The sequence below is a fragment of the Aethalodelphis obliquidens genome, unplaced genomic scaffold, assembly GCF_003676395.1.
Source record: "Aethalodelphis obliquidens isolate GAN/ISIS:26980383/991018 unplaced genomic scaffold, ASM367639v1 scaffold22, whole genome shotgun sequence".
NCBI lineage: Eukaryota > Metazoa > Chordata > Mammalia > Artiodactyla > Delphinidae > Aethalodelphis > Aethalodelphis obliquidens.
The window spans coordinates 19,057,805-19,083,393 of record NW_020837966.1 but is presented as its reverse complement, the minus strand read 5'-3'; the positions used below and the strand labels follow the sequence as shown (position 1 = coordinate 19,083,393).

General features: G+C 42.8%; 1 protein-coding gene across 4 annotated transcripts in view; it reads left to right on the top strand.

Moving 5' to 3' along the window:
• Positions 1 to 25,589, top strand: part of EIF4E3 (eukaryotic translation initiation factor 4E family member 3) — a 99,617-nt gene that overhangs the window by 51,098 nt on the left and 22,930 nt on the right. For 2 of the 4 annotated variants that reach the window (XM_027121396.1, XM_027121395.1), the window contains 5 exons: positions 8,934 to 9,028; positions 10,639 to 10,699; positions 13,309 to 13,375; positions 17,095 to 17,250; positions 21,642 to 23,638. In XM_027121396.1, the coding sequence (XP_026977197.1) occupies positions 9,003 to 9,028; positions 10,639 to 10,699; positions 13,309 to 13,375; positions 17,095 to 17,250; positions 21,642 to 21,688 (357 nt within the window). In that variant the 5' untranslated portion in view covers positions 8,934 to 9,002 and the 3' untranslated portion in view covers positions 21,689 to 23,638. Of the gene's footprint in view, positions 1 to 8,933; positions 9,029 to 10,638; positions 10,700 to 13,308; positions 13,376 to 17,094; positions 17,251 to 18,666; positions 21,417 to 21,641; positions 23,639 to 25,589 lie in introns of those variants that run through there. The other 2 variants (XM_027121393.1, XM_027121394.1) reach the window with 2 other exon arrangements.

The window sequence follows — 25,589 nt, the reverse complement described above, 5'->3', positions numbered from 1 at the left end:
GTGACTCTGGTGTGGTTTTGACGATATCACTGTGTGTCCTCATTTACGCACCAGCTTGGCCGCTCCCTCTCTGGGCTCTGTTTGCCATCGGTGAGAGGCCCTGGTACCACCTGCAAGCTTACTGAAAGTCACAGGGCAGGGTAGTGTTGAGCCTGAAAGTGGAAGGTCTCGGACCCATGTCCTGCTCCACGTTCAAATTCTATCATCCTAAACTGGGCAGGGATCAGCCCTTTAATTTGTGTAAGACTGGTGTGATGGTAGCACCTGCCTCCATGGGTGGGTCTGAGGACCGAACGAGATGATGTGTTTATCAGGCTTAGCAGGAGACCTGATACATGGTAGGTTGTCAGCAAATGTAAGCTCTTAGATCTCTTAGTTCTTTCTCTACACAGCTCTTAGGATGAACGTTAGAAAAACAAAACAAACAAACAAAAAAAACCTGGTTTATTTAGTTGATCACATTACTGTTTTCTTCCAAAGCAAATTCTATCAAGTTTCTTCCCCTCCATTGTTGTACACTCGATAAGCCTGTTAAGGCTGCTTCATACTTGCATTGACTATGTGTCCTGAATTTTCCAGAAGGGCCAGTTTTAAATTGTGTGTTCTGCCCTTAAGTCTTTTAATGTGTTAGAAATTCCAACAGATCGGTGTCTCTTCGGCAGCCTCTCACTTGCACAGGAGTTGTGCAGAGATCTTTTTTCAGACACTTCTCCCAGTATCTGGTTCAGGAAATTTAGTACTCATGGTTATGCAGCCCCAGGAATCTGATTGTAAAGTGCCTCGTGTGGCCACATAGGGCCCTAAGCCGGGTGTAAAGACGCGGTCCCTACCACAGGCTGTCTCTGAACTATTTGAGAAAATGACCTAAGCATGTGGAGAGCAGAATAACAGTGCTGTTGTAAATAAGCATTCGGTGCCAAGTACAAGCAGTGTCACAAGACAGCACGTGGGCCACCGTCCAGAGGGACAGATGCTCTCAGAGTCCAGGAATGGGTCCCCTTCACTTCTCCCCGTGGTGACATTATGGACCTTGTTACCTCTTCCCAGCACCGCTGTGTAAACCTCAGAGCGCTTGATTCTAAAGCCTGTCCTCGTGTAGAAGTTCTTAGAGCCCACTGATTTTTTTTTTTTTTTTTTTGAGGTCCTCATTAGACTTTTCCCATGCTATTGTGACATTGGATCCACATCACAACTGTGCCTGGGTTTCCAGGAAGACGTTGGTAAAGTTACACCGAGGGATTGGTTTGTTTCCCTGCCCCTGTGTGATGACAACAGAGCATTGGTTGAGCCTTGGTATCTGGCAGCAAGTGACATAGGGTCTTCAGGGACCAATTTAAAGTACCCAGGCCGGCACATACTAGGAAATACCTTCTTCAAAACTTCATTGGGATATAATTTTTTCAGTAAACACAGGTCTCTTAAGTGTAGAAGTTTGATAAATTTTGACAAAGATACACAAATGTGTAATTATCACCCGATCAAGATTTTAAAATTCCATCCTGTCAGGAAGGTTTTCTTCATGCCCTTTTCCTACCAGTCCTTTACCGGAAGCAACCACTATTCACATTTCTGTCACCATGCATTGGCTTTGTCTTTTATTGAACCTCATATAAGTGGAGTACTGTATTGTGCCTGGTTCCTTTCACTCCATAAATACTGAAGGATCAAATGCATGAATGAGAAACTAATAAATGAACCACTTTTCTGTCACAGCAGACTGCTCACATAATGATCTGTTAAGCTGTAACCACACATTCTCAATGGCGGCAAAAATTGATTCTTGGTGTGGCCAAAAAAAACATGCTGTTTTTTTGTAGAAAGCACAGATAGGCATACGGTACGTAAATAGATATACAGTCTCTTGGTGGTATTAAAGTTTCACAAGAAAGTGAGTAGGAAAAGGGCTCCTTCAAAATAGGGGGGTGATAATGAAACACTGCCCCAAGGGGTCAGGAAGTTCTGTCGTATCTCCGATGAGTCTGTCCTCCTCCGTTTCTTCATCTGTAAAACAGATAGTAGCAGTTCCTCCTCCCTAGGGTTGAGCGAGGGTTAAATGAGATCGCATAGTTCTTAGTAGTGCTTGGCACTTAGTAAGCCCTCAGCTGTTGGCAGCTTTTACAGAAGGTTGCATTCCACACTTCAGCTTCATCGGTTGACTGGGGAGGATGTGGGCCTGGGTGTAGGGTGGTCACACTGCCTGGATTGATGTCTCACATCTGCTACTTAGTAGCTCAGGCAAGGTGCTTAACTTCTCTGTATCTGTTTGCTCATCTCTAAGATGGGAGTAATTGTGATACCAACTGCATCGTGAGGTTGTGAGAGTGAAATGGCACAAGGACGTAAAAAGCACCCAGTAAGTGCTGGAGAATAATAATGAATGCGTCTGCCGTTACTTGCCTACTTCTACTGGAACATCTTCTTGTACATTCCTCAATCATGTTTTAAATCACAAAACTGTGTACCACTACTTCTAGATGATTTATTTCAAGCAGTTATTCCCCAGATTATACCACTGTGAATACCTCTACTTATGAAAATGTATTTAACTTGTCGATGAGTTTGGGGATTTCAGGCTGTGTCCTTAATACCTGTGAATAGTCCTTAGTATTTGAGAACTAGCCTGGCTGCTGATTTTAAAGTCATTTGAGGATATGCCTTTGCCCCACTGTCTTTTCATTTCGTGGCTATATGTGGATTCTTGAACTCTCTCTCCGTCAGCACTAAAAAATTACGTCCCTAATCGTGTCTGTTTTTCCCTCATCTGTGTTTAGATGCAGTGTAGTTATCATGTGGTACTAATGATTGTTTTCCATAAGGACATATTGAATAATATGTCTTTTTGTACTTTGAGGCCCTCAGCAAATCAGAGATGCTGATGGGGGTGGCAGAGGAATTGTTATCCCCATTTATTAGCTGGAGGGGCTGAGGCTGGGAGGTAAGTGGCCCGAAAAGTGGCAGAAACAGCCAATCGCTCTGTGCTCTGGGACCGGAACTCCCTCCTTTTCTAGGTCCATCCTCTTGCTTTTGGTCCACCCTGACTGAGGAGTGAGGGAGGCCTGTGTCTCCAGCCAGCCCACTGACCCCTGCTGAGGACAGTCTCATCACAGCCACCAGTAATGCCCTCTGGTTGGAGTTAAATTTGTTCCCTACTTACCTGCCTTTCTTGGAAAATTCCATGTTTCATCTAGATGTGTTTTCCAGGCACTTACTGATTCCTTTTACTCTTTTGTAAACATTTCAAAGTTTTCCACATTTCTTCTGTGTTTTTATGTCCTAAATGCATGCAGCGCGGAATAGAACACAGCTTCTGACCAAGCCTGATTTTACCTGTGGCAGAAGGGAGTTACCGGCCAGGTAACGATTTACAGGGGATCCTCCCTTGCTCCCACAAGACCAAAATTCCAGCCCTGAAAACTCATTCCTGTGTAGCATTCTAACCCACCTCAGGTATCACGTTCAAGGTTTTGCCACACTGTCCTGTTGTTCTATGTCCTATGCAGTGGTCCCATAAATTGACCGACTTTTTACTTAAACTTATGGAAAACAGAAGCTTCATATTTCTTCTGTAAATGGATATCCAGCATCATTTATCATAAACAGAAGGTCTTCAGAGAAATAGAGATACAATCTCTTAAAATGAAGAGAATCTTCCTTCTATACTTGTGTATGGCCGGTGATATCAAGGCATCATCCCTTATCAGAAGGTTGTGGAGCTCCTGTGCTCTTGCAGGTCATTAAGGTAGGGCAGCAGATTGCTTTGCAAATCATTGGGAAAGGAGGGCTGTCCCTTTTGGGAGGAGAGGTTTTATAGGTCAGGACCGATAATGGAGAATGATAGAAAGATTGATTCAAAGTTGTCACTGCCCTGAACACAGCAGGGCAGCCCACGGTGGGTGGCATCCTGCAGTAGAATGACCTGCAGTGAACCATTTGGGTGAAGGGACAGGGTCGAGGGAAGAAAGAGAGAAACTCCCTCCTGAAAAAAGAGAGGGAAAGCCCTGCAGGCAGGTCTACTTCATAGTTCTGTTTAGTGAAGGTTAGTATCGAGAATAACAGGATTATGTAGCTGTCATTTAATTTATTCATGGGGTACGTGATGGGATCATCATTATAGTCACAGCCCAGTTGTGCAGAAACCGAACTGAAGTCCAAGTACCTGGATCCTGTCTGCTGGCATGTTGGCAGTGGAAGCCGCTGTGCAGGTGGGGTGGGAGATTAAATCTTGTAAAGTGAAAGTGATTCAGTCACTTCAGATGTAAAACTTGGTCTCTCAAGGGGGATCAGAATATGCCACCCCAAAAACGGCACTTGAGCTTAAGAATTACTTTGAACTGAAGGCAGTTGAAAAACAGCAGAGCCAGGAGGAGCTCTCTGACCTCCTCTATCTGCCTGAAGTCAGGGCATAAATTACCCTTTTAAAGGTGACATAAATTTACATTTGTAAAGGAATCCCTTTTTCTTACCCCTTGAGTCTGCATAACAAACCTACTAAGCAAATACTAAGCTGTATTTCCTCAGCACAGTCACACCATATACCACCTCTAGGGGCCCCAGACCCCCTTTCCTTTGTCTGGTCACTCTCCACAATTTATCATCCTTTGTTAAAATGGTGTATAAGCTTCTGAGTCCAATCACGTCTTTGGGTTTTCACCAAAGTGAAAGCCCTGTGCACTGAAAAATATTAACATCAATAAACACATACCTATGGGCCTTACCCAGGAAGCCGAATACACACTGCTCTGCTGTTTCCCCCAGCTTTTCTCCTCTTCTCTCAATGCGTGAACCCCACTTAGCTCCCTGACTCAGACTTTGTTTTTCATTCATTGACTTAACTGCGTGGTGAGAAATTGCCCACTCCCCTATCAGTCCTCCAAACTTTGGTTCTCACTTTAAGACCTTTGGAATGCAAAGCAAAACCCATTTCTCTCTCCACTACCTGGCTCTCCCAGGTCAGAAACACTTTGCTTTCAGCCTGTTGTATCTGCTGTGAATTTAAAAACATCCATTAAGCTCTTCAGTTGCCTTTCTTCTGGGCTCTGCCCTTCCCATAAACCATTGATTTACTTGGTGGGATGCAAGCCCCAGCCAATTAGAAATACCTAAGGAATGAAAATGTTTGTTTAAAATTTCAGAAATACTTTCAAAGATTTATATGCTGTGACCTGCGGAAGAAATGCTGGATTTGTTGGGTTTTTTGGAGGTGTATTTGCTGCATGTTTTTCTTTTCTTTCTTTCTTTCTTTTTTCTTTTTTTTTTTAACACCATGTTGTCTGTCACCACATGGCATCTTTTCTTCTCAAGTATTTTCAAGTATATTCTCTTTTTTTTTTTTCCTTCAAAGCATTTAGTAAAAAATGAGGAAATTTGCCAGTTTTCCTGGTAATGATTGATTATCTATTTGGCAGAGGACTGTTGGGAGGAGCATAATTGCTTCAGTCAGGACTAGTAGGTTGGGGATTTGTTAAGTGGACAGCATTGTCTAGTGAATCTAAGCAACCTGGGACTCACCACAGCGCCCTGCCCTCCTTGGTGTCCACACATGTTGACTGAATAAGTGATGTCTGACTTCCCTCCCTCTGCTCGGGTTGTCGTTAAGGCTTTTGAAAAAAACACTTCATTATTATTAATAAACATTGTGCTTAGCTTTACAGCAATCTGCTGTTTGCAGACCACTTAGAATTAATTATAAGTCTAAGGGCTTTTGAAATCTATTTGCAAGGTTCTATCTGTAGTAGAATTTAGATGATTTAACAAACATAAAAGTATGTTACAGAGAATATGACCAAGAATTATCAAGTTTCCAGTGAAACAGCACTTTCGCTTCCTCAGGGGAGGAAGAAGGTCTAAGGAGCTGTGTGATGCCGGGTTCCTTCCTTCAGCTCTTTTGCCATCATACATGCTTGACGAGTATTCTACACACTGCGTGAGGTTTGCAATATGGAAACAGACCAACTTAGTGCCACGGACTTTAATGGGGTCTTTTCCATGAGGTCACCGCGTATTTCACTCTCATTTTGTGTTCATGCAGAAACATGCAGATATGCACTTGAATGAGTACATTAGGTCAGGGTGAAGTCTCTCACTGTATCTTCTTGGGCTGTAATCTCCTCCTCTCCATTTGCCAAGACTAACAAAATCAGTTGTCTGTTTTCAAGAGAAGCTTCTAAAGCTACACACTGTAGCACGATCCTTAGTGTGATGTTCTCACCTTTGGAACGGGAGAAGCATTTTGTTGTGTTTTCCAAGGTGCTTCAAGCACTGGGTGAAAAGTTAGGATTTGAGAACTTTGGCAAGGGTGTGAGGGCAGGTGCTCTGGCCTTTTAGGAGACTTGAAGTTTGCTGGCATCAAAGTCCTCTTGGTGGAAGCAGGGATGTATATTCTAGCATAAGTGTGTCCATAAATTCTGCACAGGTCATTGCCACATCATTGCAGAAGTCCTAGGCTAGAGCTAAGGCAGTGGCATAGTCAGTGTGATGAAGGGCACGTGCTGGTGGGAAAACATCTTCAACAGATGCCCCTCACTCTGTGACCTCGTCCATGACCTCGTGACCTGGTCCATGGCTTCTAGGACTAGAGAAAGATGTGCCTAAAATATGTAGTAATATCTGCAGAGGAAATAGCTTAGTGGTTAAGGGTACAGGGTTTGGAATCCAACTGCCTGGCCTCAGATTCCAACTCTGCCTATTCACACCCATGCCACAGGCTATAACTGAAATATTGGAGTAATCTTATTATTTGCACTGATAGCAAACCATTTATAAGGCGGGTATCTCCACAAAGACAGATGTCTGAGCATCTACTGTTACTACAGAGCTATTTTCAGTTACTTCCGACATTAGCACCGTTTTAGTATAAGGGACCCCAGGTATTCTTTTTGTTTGTTTATTTTTTTTTTCTAGCATTTAAAAAATTTTTTTCTCCTCATATCCTTTTTTTAAATAACTTTTATTGGAGTATAGTTGATTTACAAAGTGTTAGTTTCAGGTGTACAGCAAAGTGAATCAGTTATACATATATCCACTTTTGTTTTTTATATCCACTTTTTTTTTTTTAAGATTCTTTTCCCGTGTAGGCCATTACAGAGTATTGAGTAGAGTTCCCCGTACTATGTGGCAGGTTCTTATAAGGTATTCTTAATAAATCTATTGTCAGGTGGTTTTTGGTTTTTTTTCTGCCTTCAGTTTCATCTTATTGCTGTTGCTGGCCTTGCAGTTAATTTGGCTCCAGTTTTTATGCAACGTGGGCTCAAACAACCCATAAGGATTCTCATTCGACATCGATAAAATTTCATTCCACCTATGCCGCTCTGTTCATGATGCCCTTGGATTCATGTTTCTAATTGTCCTATTGCTTGTTCTGTTCTCCTCAGATCTACTAGGAGACCCAGACAACCACCCTTGACTTACTTCACCACACAGAGTGATATTTTTCATTTGTATAGTAATTCTGTGCATAGAGTTGGTAGCGTAGAGATTCCTGGTACCGTTCCAAACAAGCTGGGAAGGGTTTTCTTCTTTGTAAAAACTCACTTCTTGTCCTAATCCTCGTGGTCATAGCACACAGTGATGCTTGGGAGGATTAGTCTGTGTGCCTCAGTTTCCTTATCTATAAAACAAGAATAATAATTGTACCTCTTAGTTAGGTTGTCATTAAGATAAATTACATAAACATGTAAAAGTCAGAGACCAGGGCTTCCCTGGTGGCGCGATGGTTGAGAGTCCGCCTGCCGATGCAGGGGACGCGGGTTCGTGCCCCGGTCTGGGAAGATCCCACATGCCGCGGAGCGGCTGGGCCCGTGAGCCACGGCTGCTGAGTCTGCGCGTCCGGAGCCTGTGCTCTGCAACGGGAGAGGTCACAACAGTGAGAGGCCCGCGTACCACAAAAAAAAAAAAAAAGTCAGAGACCAAATCCTGGCCCTATTACTGTTGCTGCTGTTACTCTCATTGTTACTATTACTCTACTATTTTTATGTAATCTGTTTCTGACTACCAGCCACCCTGTGTCTTAGTTCCAGCTGTTGTAACAGAATACCATAGACTGGGTGGCTTCAGCAACAAACATTGATGTCTCACAGTTCTGCAGGCTGCAAGTTCAAGATCAGGGGTGCCAGAATGGTCAAGTCCTGGTGAAGGCAGTCTTCCTGGGCTTATAGGCAGATAGGCGTCTTCTCATTATATCCACACATGGTGGACAGAGAGGGCTAACTCTCTTCCTTTTCTTATTGGGACACTAATCCCATCACTGGGCGGGGGGGTTCCATCCTTATGGCCTAATTATGCCCGAAGACCCCACCTCCTAATTCCATCCTATTGGGGGCTTGGGTTTCACTATATGAGTTTGGAGAACACACAATCATGGAATTCCTAACACTGTGCATCTTGGGCAACTTGTGGCTTTGGCAGCTGAGCTATTTCCTTTTCCTCCTGGGAGAGGAAAGGAAGGGGGACAGAGCACATGAGGTGATTCCTCTTTGCCTCCTCTATACCCCATCCCCCAATCCAAAGTGTAACAGATTCTTTCTAGGCTTAGAAAGAAAACAGAGTCAGTGTCATGAGGAAATATGGTTCAGTACACGTATTCAGCACTACAGGCTTTTATTAGATGCCATATACCTGTCAGAAAAATCATTAGCAAGATCCTTACCCTGTTTTATGTGGAGACACATTGCATAGGAATGTTTGCTAAACCATAGCTTCCTGAAGCATACAACTTAGCCTGACTTCAGAAAAGAACATTCTTTAATGTTATGTTACATTTTCTAGCAGAAAATTAGGAAGAATACTAAGAAAAATCTAATTTGAATGGGTAGGACTTAATGAGATCTGATTTTTTTTTTCTTTAATGCATGAATTTTATAAGCCTTAATGCATTAATTTTATAAGCACAGTAAGTCAGTACTGGGTGTATTAAACAAAGTGTTTTTCTTTTAAAGATATTCTGGAGTGTGTACAATAATATTCCTCCTGTGACTAGCCTGCCTTTGAGATGTAGTTATCATTTAATGAGAGGAGAGAGGCGGCCACTTTGGTAAGTGTCTTCTGTATAGTTTGAGGTTAAGGTGGGAGGGAAATGGTTGTGAACTTAATAAAATAACTTCATGCCAAATTGGAATGCCAAAGTAATTTTCTCCTGGTGGTGTCGCAAAGTCATTTTAGCCATGATTTAATTTTGAAATAGACCCCTTCCCTCGACCCCTTTCCCCTTGTGCTCCAGAGTGATGAGCAGGTGTCTCAGCATCCGCCCACAGAGGACCCCATTGCAGTCTCACAATACATAGGTCCTCATTAGCTCGCTGAAGGTGCCGTGCAGGTCTTTGTATCGGGGTGTGGCATCATTTGGGTTTGTTCTTTCACTTGTTCAATAATGACCTGGACAGTGGAGTGAAAAAGCTTATAGGCTGGAGGGGAGATGAGGGAACAGATGTGGTACCCACATCTATTATATGAACAAAGATCATATAACCTCAGACGTACCTCATGTGGACCACATAGAAAGTGTATGATACTGATCACGGCCCAGGGTCGAGGGGAAGGTGTCTTTCTTCTTTAATAGCTGGAGTAGTGTTGAGGGTGGAGGACAGTAAGCCAGTTTGCCTAGGCTGGAGTCCCAACTAGTAGTAAATCCTTGCATCATGTCCCTCAACTGATCTAAGCCATTTACTCATTAATAAAATGGGAATATATCTTAGCTCTTTGGTAGCAAATGGCAGAAACGTAAACTGAGCCAAAAAAAAAACAACAAAAAGGAATCTTTTGGCTTCTGTAACTAAACAGTCTACCGGTAGGGCTGATTTCAGGCAGATCTGGGTGCTCAATTCTTCTTAGGATCTGACACTCTCCGTCAGACTTGCTTTGCTTTTCTCTGCCTTGGCTTAATTTTCAGGCAGGTTTTCCCATTTGTGACAAAATGGCTTTTATAAGCTCCAGTCTTAAGCCCTACAAGTTTGTCAGTGTCGGCATTCACCAGCTCCAGTAACATGCCAGGGCAGGCTCTCATCGGCCCAGCGTGGGTTGCCTTTCCATCCCTGGCCAATCATAAAGACTACGAAGTCTAAGTGTCTGGGTCATAAGCCCACCTTTAAAGCTAGGATATGGAATCAGCCATATCAGAAAGGGTCTGGCATAAGAGTAGGGGACAAGTAGCTCCTTAAAGGGAAATTGGGGTGCTCTTGCCAGAAGAGGGAGCAGTTACTGCACAGGGAGACAGCAGATGTCCTCTACCGGGGCTGAGTCCCCTATTAGGCTTATGACACAAGACTGAAATGCGAATCAGGTGAGGCGATGTCAAGAGCATGACATTGAAATGTAAAGGCCTTCTCACATGTGAAGCACTTGTATTAGTTTGTCCACCCCAGGGGGTCTAGGGAACCTCTCCTCACCAGCTCCTTGAGGATGAGAACCTGGTATCCCATCACCTTCCCTACCCTTTTGGCCACTGAATCCCACCTTCTTCCCTCCCCATCTCCATCCCCTTCCTTTTTCTTTCATCTGCTTCTGTTTCTAGTAAAACGAACCGGGGAGAGTTTATTGCAGAATGCTCCATTGTTTATTGTTTTTAATGTCATCCATTGTTGAACTAGATGTATGTAGAGCTACTTAATCCATGAGTGTAACTGTGAACATTGGTCTTTGATCCAGGGAAGAGGAGAGTAATGCAAAGGGTGGCGTATGGAAGATGAAAGTTCCCAAGGACAGCACGGTAGGTTCGCTCTCATCCTTTTCTAGAAGCTAAGTTCGGGGTTGTTGACAGCTTATGATGAACCTCTTGTGCGTTCTAGACAGTCCGCCTGGTAGACTCAGAATGGGACTGGGGGTGAGAAGTTCTATTCTGACCTTGGGGGTTTTCTGCCTCACACTGTCACCTTGAAAATGCATTGTGAGTCTCTGTAGAAATGGTGTAAGAGTGTGACTGTATCATATAGTTCTGAACAGCTACATGCCTATAAACTTTACAGAAAAGCTGATTAGGGCTGTCATGTCCTCCACAGCCATGACCGACATGTGGAAGTGGGTCTACGTAGTGAGAAGCAGGATCCTTCCCAGCAAAGGCTCGTCGCTTCCCCACTGGGGCGACAAGCACTTCTGAGAATGACCCTGGCACAGAGAGTGGGAACGTGTGGGAGGCCTTGCATCTCACCGCCCTTTGGGGTTTCATGCGAGGCCGTGTCCAGTCTCCCTCTGGGGCTGATGAAACCCTGGTTAATGGCAGCACAGCCTGCTCGGCCGTTGGTTGGCAGTGGTCAAGCCTCAGAAACCTGGGTTTCCCGGGAGTGGGCTCTAATTCATTGTACCGACTGAAAAGAGCATTCAAATCTATTCTTAAGCCGCCTTCGAAAATGGATGAAAGGACACATGCTCCCCAGTCTCACCTTTTCATGGTTTCTTTCACGTGGACGAGCTCAAAGGATTGAAACATCTCCAGGGACCCATAGGCTTGACCTTGCATTGTTTCCCGATGAGCACACACCGAAAGATATGACCCAATTTGTTTGTTAAAGGTGCAAACTATCGTTAAGATGCGTAGCTACGAGATTTGGCTAGTATTTGGCATCTATAATTTTTAAAACGTCAGGGGAGCAAACAAAAAAACAAGCAAGGCCTGTGAAGCTCTTCCTGCCCCCCTGAAAGGAGAGAAAGTTGTTTTGAATTTCCATAAGGACACCTTTTCCTTGCCATGTTCTGTATTTACTTGCAGTAGACATTGACTTCTGGTAGAAACAATCATGACGTCAGCGTTGGATGAAAGGTAGCTGAAAGACAAGTTTGTCCTCCCTCCTTGTCAGCTCACTTGACCACATTCAGTCGCAAATAATAACGCTTCCACATCTGCACAAGTGTCCTCATCCCAAGCAGCTCAGCCCTCTCTTCGTTGCTGACCGGTGGGAATCCGGTGGGTCAGCCTCCTCTGAATTCACAACAGGAGAGGGAGCATCCCCTTCCCCTGACTTCCTCTCAACACCCTCATCTTTGTTCCTAATAGCGTAAGAGACTGCAGATGAGACAGATAAAAAACAGAAGCGATGGTTTCTAGGTGGGAGACGGGTAGACCAGACGGAGGGTCTAGGAAAGAGAAAAGAAAACCCTCCTTGAGAGTGAAAAGCCATGATGGTTGACTGCTGTGGTCTTGGTTAAAAATTCAGTGAGGCTGCTTTCAGCTCATTAGAACATGATAATACATACTCTCATTATAGTTAATACATTAGTGGACGCCTGGTCCAGAGCAAACACGCAGCTGTTTATGGAATGGATCTTAAATCTCCAGTGCTGTTGTTGCAATCACAGTACTGAGCCCGTCGAACGCAACATTTGTTGACTAATTTCATGGTCACAACAGCCCTGGGAGGTCGGTCCTATTATTATTCCCTGTTCACTGAAGGAAACTATTGCTCAGAGAGGCTAATAAGCCTGCCCAGGGTACAGCTCTAAGCCGGCTGTCAGGAATCAAACCCGGTTCTGGTGGAGTTCAGGGCCTGTGAACCAAGACAAGGAAGAGGTACGGAACCAAGAACTTTTCGAGGAAGAGGAACTGGAAAGAACTTGGAGACCTCCAGTTACCTGTGCGTGGATGCTGGCTGCTGATTGGATGGCATTAGGGGGTCTTCAGCAGAAGAGGCTCCAGGTTTTCTCATAGGGAAGAGGCGGACTAGAGCGTGCACTGATTCTTCCAGGGAAATGCACATGTGCGCGCACACGCACACGCACACACACCACAGTTCAGTCACTTAGCAGAAACAAAATGCCTTCAAGTGAATGGAGATCTGCAAGTCTCTGGTAGTCAGTAAACCAGAAATTTCCTTAAGTGTTCTTCACTTGTGTAACCTTGGAAGTACCTTATAAACTGCTGGAAAAGCAGGAAAGGGTTTTGAAGAGAAGGATGGTCCTAATAGCATTCACTTATAACCAGCTGATACATTTTGAATCAGTGAGAGGCAAAGAAATTGGAAAAGTGTAGGTCGTTTGAGTGCATTTTCCCCACGTTGCTCTCAACTTCATCAGAGGTGGCACTAGAGATTAGCTCTGTAGCTTCGGACCCCACAGTTTTGTGGACACAGAGTTTGTGACTTGGGATCCCTTGTATCTCTCTGTGCAAAGCGATGTGTAAAACAGTACAAACATGTGCCACCACGTGGGTGTTTACGCCTGTGATTCAGCGATGCCTGCAGGCTCCAGATACGGGCGTGGAAAGGGCGTGAGAGGTTAAAGAAACTGTGACTTGGGTAGCTCCTGAAGATAATTGTTTAAAAATGTATATGTGTTCCTTTTCTTTGGTTTTCTTTTGCTTTGCTTTTTGTTCTTTTCCCACACCAGTCCACAGTCTGGAAAGAGTTGTTGTTAGCGACTATCGGGGAACAGTTCACAGACTGTGCCGTCGCAGGTAATGAGACCCTCAGCTCTGGCGTCCCCGCTCGCGCGTGCTTGGCTTCTGCTTGTTCCTTGCTGAGCCTTGTTTCTGTGTGTTTGCCTTTTTTACATATTTTGGAGTTGCTTCTTTTGTAACTACGAAGTTACTTAGCTTTTTCCCATGTGCTCGTGGCGTTTTCATGTTACATGTGTATGTGCATATGTATACTTACATATGTGTATATTACGTGGATATACATATGTGTATACGCCTATATATTTTTTTGCACTTATAGCTCATCTTCATAGTGTCCGTGACCATCTGTCTAAAATAAATAGGCAGAAAAAAAGGAAAACTGTTTTTTTTTAATTGAAGGGTAATTGACATGCAGCCTTATATATGTTCCAGAAGAAAATGAAATTTGACATTGGGCTCCTAACACCGCTGGTGGTGGGCTTCCTTCACCAGTTCCAGTTCTTCCAGAAGAGCCCAGTGGCTTAGTTGTCACCTGAAGTTTGTAGTTAGGTCGGCACAGTCCTTTCTGCCCCTCTCAGTTACTCGCCCCTTCCTCCTGTCCCTCTCTTGGTCCCTTCTACTCAGAGTGAGAGATAAAGGGGAGGTGGGGATGAATCACCATTAGCGTCTGTGATCTGACAACTGGGGCTGAAATGTAAAGTCTTCAGGACTTGACTTTGAAGACTTTACTTGAAGACTCACTCAGTTTTCAAATACTGAGTGCGTTTCTGAGAGCCCTGTGAATACATTTTTATTTTGCTTTTTTTGTTTGTTTGTTTAATTAAAGTATAGCTGATGTACAAAACCCATACGTTACAGGTACACAACATAAAGAGTCACAATTTTCAAAGATTACACTCCATCTGTAGTCATTACGAAATATTGACTCTGTTCCCCAGGCTGCGCGACACATCCCCGTAGCTTATTTTATACCTAATAGTTGGTACCTGTTAATCCCTTAGCCCATTTTTATTTTGCTTTGTTTTTGTCGTGAAACCACTGAGAGAGGAAAATTGAATTGCTCGTTTAAAGTTTTGTTTTTTCTTCTTGGGTAGTTCCTTCTGAATGCTTCTGAGGTAACATTTAGAATCACATTTTTCCTGTTCAGCTTTCATTTTTTTTTAACTCTTTGGTATTGACTGATTTGCCCTCAGGCGTCTTAACTGGTTCTGTCTTTGGGAACCCTTATAGGCCTAGCCGGTGCCAAGCAGGTTTCAGATTTACCTCACTAACAGTTTCAGTCATTCTCCTTTTGTTTTCCTTAATTCTTACACGTCTTTTTATTCACTGAAGACAGAACCTGGGTTAAGATGAAATTATCTTAAAAGTACAGATCCCTTCCGTTTAAATAGGGGGTAGGTAGCAACTTTACAATATGTAGTCAAAAATGCATCTTCGGTATAATTATAAACAAGTAAATCCCCGGGAGAGGAAGTTTTCTGTATGAATTATTCCTGTTTCCAGAACCAGGGAAAATAGTCTAAGTAATAATAAATAGGCAGGATTGAGCAAAGACGACCTATTGTTCCGTGCTTGACTTTGGAACGAGAGCACCATTAAGTATTAACTGTTCGCTCTTAATTAACCCAGCTCCACCACTACAGCAGGTCAGCTCATCTCTCTGGTCCTCACTTCCCCCATCTTCAAACAGTGGCTCCTCCTAGCTCTGACGTCTTGTGCTGCCAGTACCCTAAAATCATCAGCGTTTTTGCCGGTTGATTCTGCTTATGAATATTACATGTTTGCTGATGGATCTCCTTTTGCATACGGGCCGCAGCCTTTTTACCATGCCCTTTCTGAAAGTGCTGTGCTAGGAGGTTACACGTAGGAACCAAAAGCCAGACGAGACTGAAATATTGACAGTTCAGCATTTTCAGCACCCGTAAAGCTACAGTACCCTCTGCCCAATAGTGTAGAAATGGGCAAAACAAAAAGACTGGAAAATGCTGCTCTTTTCCTGAAAGGCTGAGCTAGTGTCTTCACGACTGTTCTTGAAAGTGGTGAATGCCAAAGCTTCCCTCTTCACTTGATGATTTTTTGTTCACCTAGAATTTAACATTGAGCTCTAGCAAATATACTTTGAAGATAAATGAGAAAACAAGAAACACGTACATAAGACACATTTCTTGAGGGGATAATAAGTTTCTGTGGGTAGCCGTGATCAGGTACTGTTTACTCTTTTGGAAATTTTTGTTTAAATGTGACATGTATACAGAAAAGGACACAAACTGTTATGTGTGTACCTTAATATTCTCAAAGTAAACAGATCCCTGTAACTGGCACCCAGATCAAGGAACAGAATGTTACTGGCCTCCAGAATCTCTCCACACCCTCCCTTCCCCCAGAGGTGGCCACAAGCCCAACTTCTGACACCTTCGACTGATTTTGTCTGCTTTCAAACACTTCTATACATGGAATTATTTAGTGTCACGTCATACACATTTAGCCAGAGTCAAGTTTATTTACAAAGGAAAGAAGGGAGAGAGGGAAAAAGGGAATGAAGGAGAGAAGGGAAGGATGGAGGAAAGAAAGGAATTATTTTACTGAAGATGAACTCCTTTAGTAATTGGACAGGTCCTCATTTAAATTGTATCTAAATGCTGGAACGTTTTAACCTCCAGAAGACACACGGGAAAACTGATAGCAGAAATATTGAGATGTACAGATTTATAGTAAATAAGGAAAATTAGGCAAAACATATTAACTGAAGCAAAATTTCCTAACTTTGATAATGCTCATCTTTCACATTTCACTCGTTGATGCTGAGTGTGCAAGGGCAGAGGGGTGACCCTACTTCAGTAATATGCTGCAAACATGTATACCAGGAGTCAAGTCTTTACTCCTGTCATTTTGCTGCAAATGACTGTACACAAAGTGGCCCCAGAGGACAGTACACAATCCTACTTAGCCAGCCACCATTCTCGAATGCCTACAGAGCAGCCCCCAATCCAGAATTTAGTTAAGAAAAAAAAAAAAAGACCTACATTAATCAAAGTAGATAAATGCTTTCCTGCCCATTTGCCGAAGTGCTCTAAGGACATGGCCACACTTAGAAGATACTTTATACACAGAGCTAACAGATGGTCATTGATTCTCTAGCCTACAGTTAAAATGCCCAAACCAGAAGGGGGATGGCTAGGGAGAAACAGGCAAGAGCAGGGATGATTAATAGGAAAGGAGCAGACAAGCAAAACCGCAGAAGCAGAATGAGCAACTCGGAACACACAGTCTGGGTCCAGTTAGTGTTGGGGCCTGGAGCACTAACCACCCCGAGATCTCTGAATGGTTGGCGGGAAGTCGGGAGAAATACTTGCTGTTCTTCACAAAGACAGCCAAGCATCGAGGAAAAAGTTCATGTGAGTTCAGTTGGCTTTCGGGGGGCCGATCATTATGCAACTTGAAAAAGTCTCATCAAAACAGAGTAAGAAATAGTCCAAAGCTTCGGTAACATGTTAAGAAGGGTAACTCACTTGTCTGGAAAATTTGTTTGGCCGGAACACTCTGTTTACCTAAGTCGCCGGATAAATGTGATGTGACTGCTGCAGCTTTTGCCCACTAACTTGCTTTTTGTCCAACGATCCCCCTTAGAAACAGTATTTATCACGGGTTCTCTCGTGCCACCTTGTCTTGATCATCTTCTCTACAACTTACAGATAAAATGATAAGTGCTAAAAAACCGGCTCCCAGCGGACTTGAAATTATCACTCATTTCTTTCTTCCCCCTTCCTTCCGCTCAGATGACGAAGTAATAGGAGTTAGTGTCAGTGTCCGGGACCGGGAAGACGTCGTCCAAGTCTGGAATGTAAATGCCGCCGTAGTGGGGGAAGCCACCGTTTTAGAAAAGATCTATGAACTCCTGCCCCACATATCTTTTAAAGCCGTATTTTATAAACGTAAGTGCTTCATTTCCAGTTACTACTTTCTAGCTTATTCTATCATACTTTTAAAGACAGAAACCGTGTTGCCAATGAGGTGCAGGGAGAATCGCTTGAAATTCTATAATCCAATAAGTAATTCAATAAAATACATTTTAAGGGTGTTTTAAAAAAACTGTAGCCTCAGAAATTGAAGTGAGATTTCAGTTGTCGCCTAAACACACGGATCAGAAAAGGAGATACTTACTGTTTTTATTTCAAAAGTTCAAACCTGATCTCAAACTTGTCATTCTCAGAAAAAATTACCTTCTATTCGAAGCAACAGTAACAAAAAAAGTTATTATATGAGCTGGCAGGTAGATTTTCAATCATCCCTTCATAAACAGGGATTTATAATGTATAACATCTGTATCCGTGGAGGAACTCGTTCTGCGCACAGGCAAGATTGAATGTTCTACTGAAATGCTAATACGTCCTCATTACGGATGACTGTGACACAGAAGAGAATGCACGCATAGTGGTGAAATGTTAACAGTATGAATAGGTGTGTGGACCCATTGTTTCCATCATGATTCATGTTCATTGCTTTTGTGTGCTCTTTTGAAAAAGTCATCTTTTTCATAATGAAAACAGCTTAGTGCTATTAAACCAATGTTTGGTAGATCAAACTGCGGGTTACAGTTTTAACAGTGAGTTAGAGCAAAGCATTGACAGCCCTACACGTATATGGTGAATTTCCTATTCCCCAGACTGTTCCAAGAGTCAGTAACCCAATTTTTTTAAACCACGGTATTTCATTGACTCTAAGATGCTCTTGATGATAAGTATTATTTTAGTATTTTACTAAGAAAGAAACATACAAGGCTCCTAATTGACCCATGGCACGTTCTTGATTCCGGGGTCTTCATATGTGCAGTGGGGAGGCGGAGTGGGGAGTGCATCTTAGCATTGGTGAAATACACTCTATTACCGTTTCACTTTTCCCAACCCCTTGTCAAAAAGGAGAAGAAAAAAAGTCAGATTTTGCTTTGTGATTGTCTTACTGTGATATGAAGACTAAGCCTCCCTCTAGGCACTCATATAGTCACAGGCCCAGTGCTTTAGATTTTAAGCAGTGGGACAGATCTGCTGCCGCAGATACTCAGGAGATGCTTAGCCTCTGAATTTTAAATGAAAGTTTCAGTAAAAGAGACAGAGGATGGCACTGCAGAAGGCGCTTATTGATTGTGCCGTGCGGAAGTTGCACATTTGTAGATGCAGTTTTGCCTCCGTAGGGAGCATTAATTGTATTTTCAGCCCAGATATTCATTGAAAGTTCACCGAGGGTCTTTTTTTTTTGTACTCCACGAGACTCACTCCAGCAGAAACTCTCCAAAAGGAAGTATGTTTCGCCGCCATTTATGAACGGGGCGAACACGTTCTTTACCTCCTTAGGACCTTCTCCACATTTGACTCCAAAGAGTAGAGAAGCGATTTGGAATGGTCAAGTCAGGCAGTCTGGACTTTTGTCCCACTTCAACACTGTGACCTCGAGCAAGTCGCGGTGTCTCCTCCTTCCACTTCCCCATCTGACTGTTGAGAAGGTTGGTCTTAAATGATCTCCAAGGTCCCTTCTGCTTCAAAATTCTAACACGTAGGGTAGCAGCAGGCTCAACACATGATAGGAGTGTTTAGGCCACAGAGGTAATCGGGCCACTGAGCGGTTAGGCTAGTTTTTAGGCCAGTGGCAATAATGAGGTAAGACTAAGCAAAGATGAGTCATCACTTCGTTGTTGTGATGGCTGGGGTTGGGGGAGGGTGGGGGGAGAAAAAAGCCAGACAGAGGAGGGGACGTTGCAGCTCCCCAGATCAGGCGCCCTTAGGGCGTCTACGTTTATGTGGAGACCACAGTGACGTTCGTGAGTCAGGCAGAATTGGCTGCGGGTCTTAGTAGAAATGCATATTTTAAGGGCATAAATTGACATTTAAAAATTCAAAGATTATTCAAATAAAAATTGGAATTGGAAAAAACAAGCAATTGTCTTTATTTTATATAAAGCAGGCAGTCCTTTACTCAGTAGGGTTATACACCACGTGCTGCAGAATTGATTTGGAAAAATGAGGTTTTGGGCAGAAATGTTACTCACAGCTTGATAAAGAACAGGCAGGGTGTTAGGTAGGTAGGTGAAGAACAGGTAGGGTGTTAGGTAGGTAGGTGAAGAACAGGTAGGGTGGTAGGGTGAACTAGGTCAGAAATGGCCAACTCCACGCTCTTCCTCAGTCTTGTTACAGGAACCACGTGACAGGGGAGATTTTCCCCGCATAGAAAGAGCCCTGATGAATTTGGGCAGGGCCTCCAGGCGGGTGGCTGAGGGTCAGGCTGTTGATAAGTTATCTGTGGGTTAGATACAGTTTGGTTACTTGACTGAGAAACTTAAATGAATGGAGACCCCCTCCCCCCGCCAAATTCTGTTGGGCTCTTCGGAGCAGCTGAATGACAAATGTCTTCTGATGTGAGAATTGTTTAGAGCAGAGTTTGGCAAACTACACTGTCCAGCCAAATCTGCCCCCTTCCCACCTGTTTTTGTATGGGCTGCAGCTAAGAATGGCTTTCACATTTTTCAATGGTTGGAAAAAAATCAAAAGAAGAACTACGTTTTGTAACATATGAACATTGTATGAAATCCAAATTCCAGTATTTATATATAAAGCGTATTGGTACCTAGCAATGCCTGTTTGGGTATATCTCATCTGTGGCTGCTTTAACGTAACAAGGGTAGGGTTAATAGTTGAGACAGAGACCCTGTGACCCACAGAGCCTAAGATGTTTATCCTCTGCCCCTTTCCAGAAAAAAGTTTGCTGACTCCTGGCTTTGACCTTTTCTATATTCCCTTTCAACCAAGGCTAACCCAAGGCCCACAGAACTTTTCCCTGTTCCCCAGAACTCTCCCGATTCTGAATGTTCTGTTCCCATCTCCACGACCCATCAGGATTGCACCGTCTTAACTATGACTGCCCCGAACTGTCCCTCCCACTGAGAAGTAATAAAAATCCATGGACAGCGCCTCTCTCTTGATTTACCTTTTGGGGTCCAGCATCGCTAAGAGGTCTGTGCCCCACCCCCCACTTGACCCAGTAGCAATGCTACACTTCATTGAAGAGCAGGCCATGTTTTGTTTGATGTCTGTCCTAAAAATCTTTCTTAAAAAGAAAAAAAAAAACATACAAAGTGAAATATTTATTAAGTTCTACATGTGAGAAATGTTCAATTAAGTCAGCTTGGAGTCCTGGCCACCCTTGGGAATTGGGCCAACCTGCGGTAACCCCGGGAGCTGCAAAGTGTGCTTCTCTCAATGTTTTATCCAAGTGAAGAGCAGGTTTGGGTGAATAACCATGATGATCCTAAAGGGCAAATGGTCCTGTTCCCCGCCTCACCCCTACCACACACTAGTCTGAAGAATTTAGTCCATCTTAAAAATACAGACTTAGGAGGGGCTTAGGAGGTGAGATGGGCCAGCCCATGTCTGCCCTCCTAGGACATCCTTCCTAGGGGGGAGGGGGGATGGACAAAGCATGGGGGATCCTGAGTGGCCTTTGGCTTTTTCAGCCTCAAGTCAGTAACTTTTCCATTTGAGAGAAGAGGATCTGCCCTTGCTTCATGATGATGGTTTAACCAAGTCCAGGAAGTGGATTTTCAAACTGGGCCTTTCGCCTTGGAGGAAATATTTTATATTTCACAGGTCTCCCAATTCCCACCTCCACTTTATAAAAATTTAAGTCTTTGGAAAATATTTTTCACAGCATCATTTTTTTATTCTGAAGTTCCTAATTTTAATTAGTCATTTTGCAAGCCAGACAGTAGGGCTGGAAAAAAAAAAGAAAGAAAAAAAAAAAAAAAAACGTGATTGGGAAAAATAAAAGACCCATCCATTTAATGAAACTTCATTTCCCACAGAGGGTGTTTAAAGGTAGGAGAGGACCTAAGAGAATTGCTGTCCTCCTGGTGGTGTTCTCAGTTCTGTTTTACTTTTGTTTTGTTTTATTTTTGAAGATGAGCTTGTGAATGGCCCTGTCTTGGTTCTGTGAGGCCCCTCCCCAGCACTGCATTCTGCGGGGCGCATTTCCCTACAGAATTTGCTGGCAGCCCAGTGTATCCTCTTCATCAGCTTGCTGGGATTACTCATCCTCTCCGGCACAGCAAGAAGGAACAGGCAGCATGCCCATTGCTTGTTTATTCCTTGTTTTAATTTTCATTATTACGTTTCTCAGGAAATGCACGCCTTAGCTAACAGTTACTGGCACACAAAGGTATTTGAGTTCTTGCCAACATTTGGGGAAACTGAATGAGATGCCTTAGAGGAGGGTTGCCCCATCCTTTGCTTAAAGTTTTCTTTCCTTTTTTTCTTTTTTGTTTTTTTCTGTCCTTTAGCCCATGAAGAGCATCATGCTTTTGAAGGTGGACGTGGAAAACACTAATTGCACTCTGTAAAGAATTCTTTGTCCTTTGCTGATTGGTTTTGGAAACGGTCTTAACAGGAGGGAGAGTGAAGAGGAGACTTGCCGAAGCCCGATGCTGGTCCATTTAGAGTGGGTTTCTGCCCTTGCAGGTTGAGCAATTAGGATTCAAAGTGGCAGGTGGGGTGGAGGGAGATTGTGTGGGTTTTTACCGTCACATTACTTGCTTTTTTTTTTGCTTTCTGAATTCTCTGTTCTTTTCACTCCATTTTTTTTTTTTTTTTGCCCTTTTAAACTCCTCATTCAGTCTAATTATTGTTTTCTATACTCCCCTTTCATTGAGGCACAAGAAATTGGTTTCCCTTTAAGTAGCTCTGCTGTACCTAGTTAATGAGAATATGCATAATCGTGACAATACTGCTTTTGAAAACCACACTGTCCTCGGAGGAATACTAGCTGGGTGAAACCTGCCTTTTGATTATTTGTTGTGACACATTCCTACATACTGTGCACTGGGCATTGTTTTTTCTGTCCCAGGGAAAAGAAAAACCTTACTTAATCTGATTTTTCACTGAGAGCACACACATCTTTTATTTTTCCTTTTTAAGAATTTTTTTTTTCCGAGATGAAAGGAAAGGAATAGTTGGGTTGCCAAACATGAAAACTATAACCACAGTTGAGTATCAGGGTATAAATCAAACTGTAGATCTTTGGACCCTCGGTGGAAATACTTTCCAACCAGAATTTCAATTTGGCCTTTTCAAAGGGAGGCGCTTGGAGTGGTAGCAAGGGGTTTGTCTCAATAGGAAACCTTATAATTTCTGATCTAAAGAGGAGGTGATATTTTAAGTGTTTGAATTAAGCTGCTTCTAAATTTTGGGTGTGTGTACCCACTTAGGGCTTTCCAAATGAATTCAGACACATTTTGTTAAATGATCCCCTTTTACCGTTCACATTGTGTGTCGTTTCCAATAATCAATCATTCTCCGGTGTGGGCAGCTTTCCCCTGCCTTTTTCATTTAGGAGCAGAAGTTAAATCTCATTTCCAGGATGAATGTGAACATTCACAAAGTTGAACTCTGAATGCATTCTGTTCACATTAATTTTTAGAATTGTTGAGATACATCGTATTACGTTACCAAATAAATACCGGTTTTAGTAGAAGGAAATGACCACCCTCTGGAACACTCAGAATGTTCTGATTTCCCTCCGTCGACTCTGCCAAGCCTCCTACTGCGTCTACCTGAAAAAGGCAGGGCCATTTGGAGACGCTTCCTCCTGCTGGCTTTTCTTTCTGGACTCAGGGGAGCTAAGGCATGCTTATACTTTTCACAAAAGGGCGGTGCATCCCAACTTCATTGCACCCAGGACTTTTAATTCCTCTTGCAGTACTGACCAGCAGAGAGAGGTGGGGCTCCTTGCAGCCCGCAACCTGTGTTTGTAAATAAAATCCTCCATTCAAACATTTTAAACGATTTGAAACAATATCTTTTTACAAAAGTCGTGCCCTTCACTTGCATCACTAACCACATCAACCATAATAACAATGATCATGGCTTTTCTTTTTTTTTTTTAATGCTTTGTTTCTAAACTTGAGTTTCTCCAGTGATTTCAAAATGAGGTATAAGGATATCAGACCCATTTTTCAAAAGCCTGGAACTTTTATTTTTTTAAACATTGTACTAACATCCAACTTGTTTTTAAATTATTGATCAAGGATTTAAAAAAAATATTCTGGGCATGAATTTAAATTCTTTTTTATAATATAAGTACTTTTCTGATAGAGTAGAAAAAAGGATATAATTGACTTATCTTCATTATAATTGTCATATATATTTCCACAAGTAAATGGATGTTGAAGTATTTTTATTTTTGAACTTTATTTAAAGCATTGTGATGACATGTTCAACTTTTGCATGTATGTAGCTTTTGAAGTAAAAAAATAAAAGGAATAGGCATGTTAGGCTCCCATTAATGTTTTCTAGTTTCTATTGTTTATGATCACGAAACATGGTTTAACACACAAAGTAGGTTTTTTTGTCCCAGAGAACTTGTGCCACTCTTTCTGACCCTGTGGAAAATACCAGCTGTGAGAAGGGTTTAATTTGCCCAAGTTAAAAACCTATCATCTAAATTACCCTAAGAGAGGATTTTGTCAGATTTTGCTTTGGAAATTGTTTTGATTGACTATTTAGTTCTTAAGAGACAGTGTATGAACTAAGCTGATGTAATCAGTTTAAAAACCTCTCATTACCTTTTTGGATTAAAGAAGCTAATACTCTGGAGATACATGGAAATGTTTTGTGGGGCACGTGACTTTAGTGTTAGGGTGGCGTCCCCCCCTCGGCCATTGCTGGGTAAAGGGGGTACTTGCAGTAGAATCCGGGTGACTTTCAGTGAAGTCTTTGCAGGTGTAGCCTGGACTCTCTGCATAGAGCCATCCAGAAGCCAGAGGGCTTGCTCTCTGGTCTTTGTCATTCCTATTAAATAAGGACAGATGGTACTCATTGAAAGTAACTTGTCTGTATTTCGGTTCTCTTTTGTAAGCGCTTTCTGAATGCCAGCTCACTCCATTTTAATATTCCTCCCACCCACAATGTTTCTGCATTTCTGAAGTGAGGGTGTAGTTTACAGAGGACACGTCCATTTAATATGACGTGCCTGTTAAATTGAGGGATACAGTTGATGGAGAAAAAACATGGAAAACACAATTCTGGTAAACTTTGAGTTTAACTTGACTCTGACCTTCTCCACTTTCTTGAATTTAGCCGATGTCTAGATCATACATGTAGTCACAAGACTTTGTACTTGAAAGAAATTTTGAACATAATTGGGCCCACTAGACATAGTGTATAATCTACCCACAGAGAGATTGTCCTTTGTGAAAGGACAGGGGACTAGCCAGCGTGATAGAGCTGGGCATTGAAGTCTGCAGGCTACACCGCAGTCCAGGCTTCCTTAAACAGGGAACACTCCAAGTCTGTCCCCCTAACACCAAAACATGTCACCCCGATCAGGCACTAAATATCTGATCCAACCTGGCCATCGATACACCGATACATAATCAGATACCCTTGTTATAAGCAGCTCTCGTTCTCTGCCTGTCACACTCGGTGACCGAAGCAGTGTCACAGTGTGGTGTTAGAAAGTAACCTTATTATCCCAGGAGGCGGGCATTTTGCTACACGATGCCCAACTCTGAGAGGATCCCAACTTTTGTATTTACGCAAAGCTGACAACGTTTGGAGCGACCACATGGTGGCGCTGCTTTCCCGCCAGCGGTTCTGCCTCAGCAGCATCGTGTATCCAGCTCTGTTTGTATAATCATTTTAAGGTTCCACTGCCTGTTGCTCTTGTGGTTTTATAAAAATTTGATGAGGTACTACCAGTAGAAGTTTAGCTCTCCTACACCTAGTAAAAATGTGTCAAAGATAGAGCACTCCGGATGTGCTTTAAAAAAAAATCTCAAATCTTAGGCTCTCATTGAGCCTATAAGCGGTTAGGAAGAGAAGGAATGAAATAAACTAACATATAGGAAATACCAGAAATATTTCATCAAAGTGGGCAAATCTTGTGCCCAAAGGGAGAAGTAAAGTTAGAGTTTGATTCTTTTTTCTTTTTAAATACGAAACTCCCCTTTAAAAATGTAAGTCTGCTGTTCACCTTTCCTAGATTGATGTTTCTGTCACGTTTCGCTCGTTACAAATGAAAGTAGAGGACTGCCTGTAGACAGTTTATTTCTTTAAAGAGGATATTCAGACCGATGACAAGTTACTTAAGAGTTTGGTGAGTCACGATGGTCAATGCCTGGAGAACTAACTGCTGCAACAGCAGAGAGGGGTCAGAAGGTGAGGAGGAAAAGGATAGGAATGGAAGTGCAGTGAAAGCCCCCTTGGGGTCTCTTCTCCTATGCAGCAGTTAG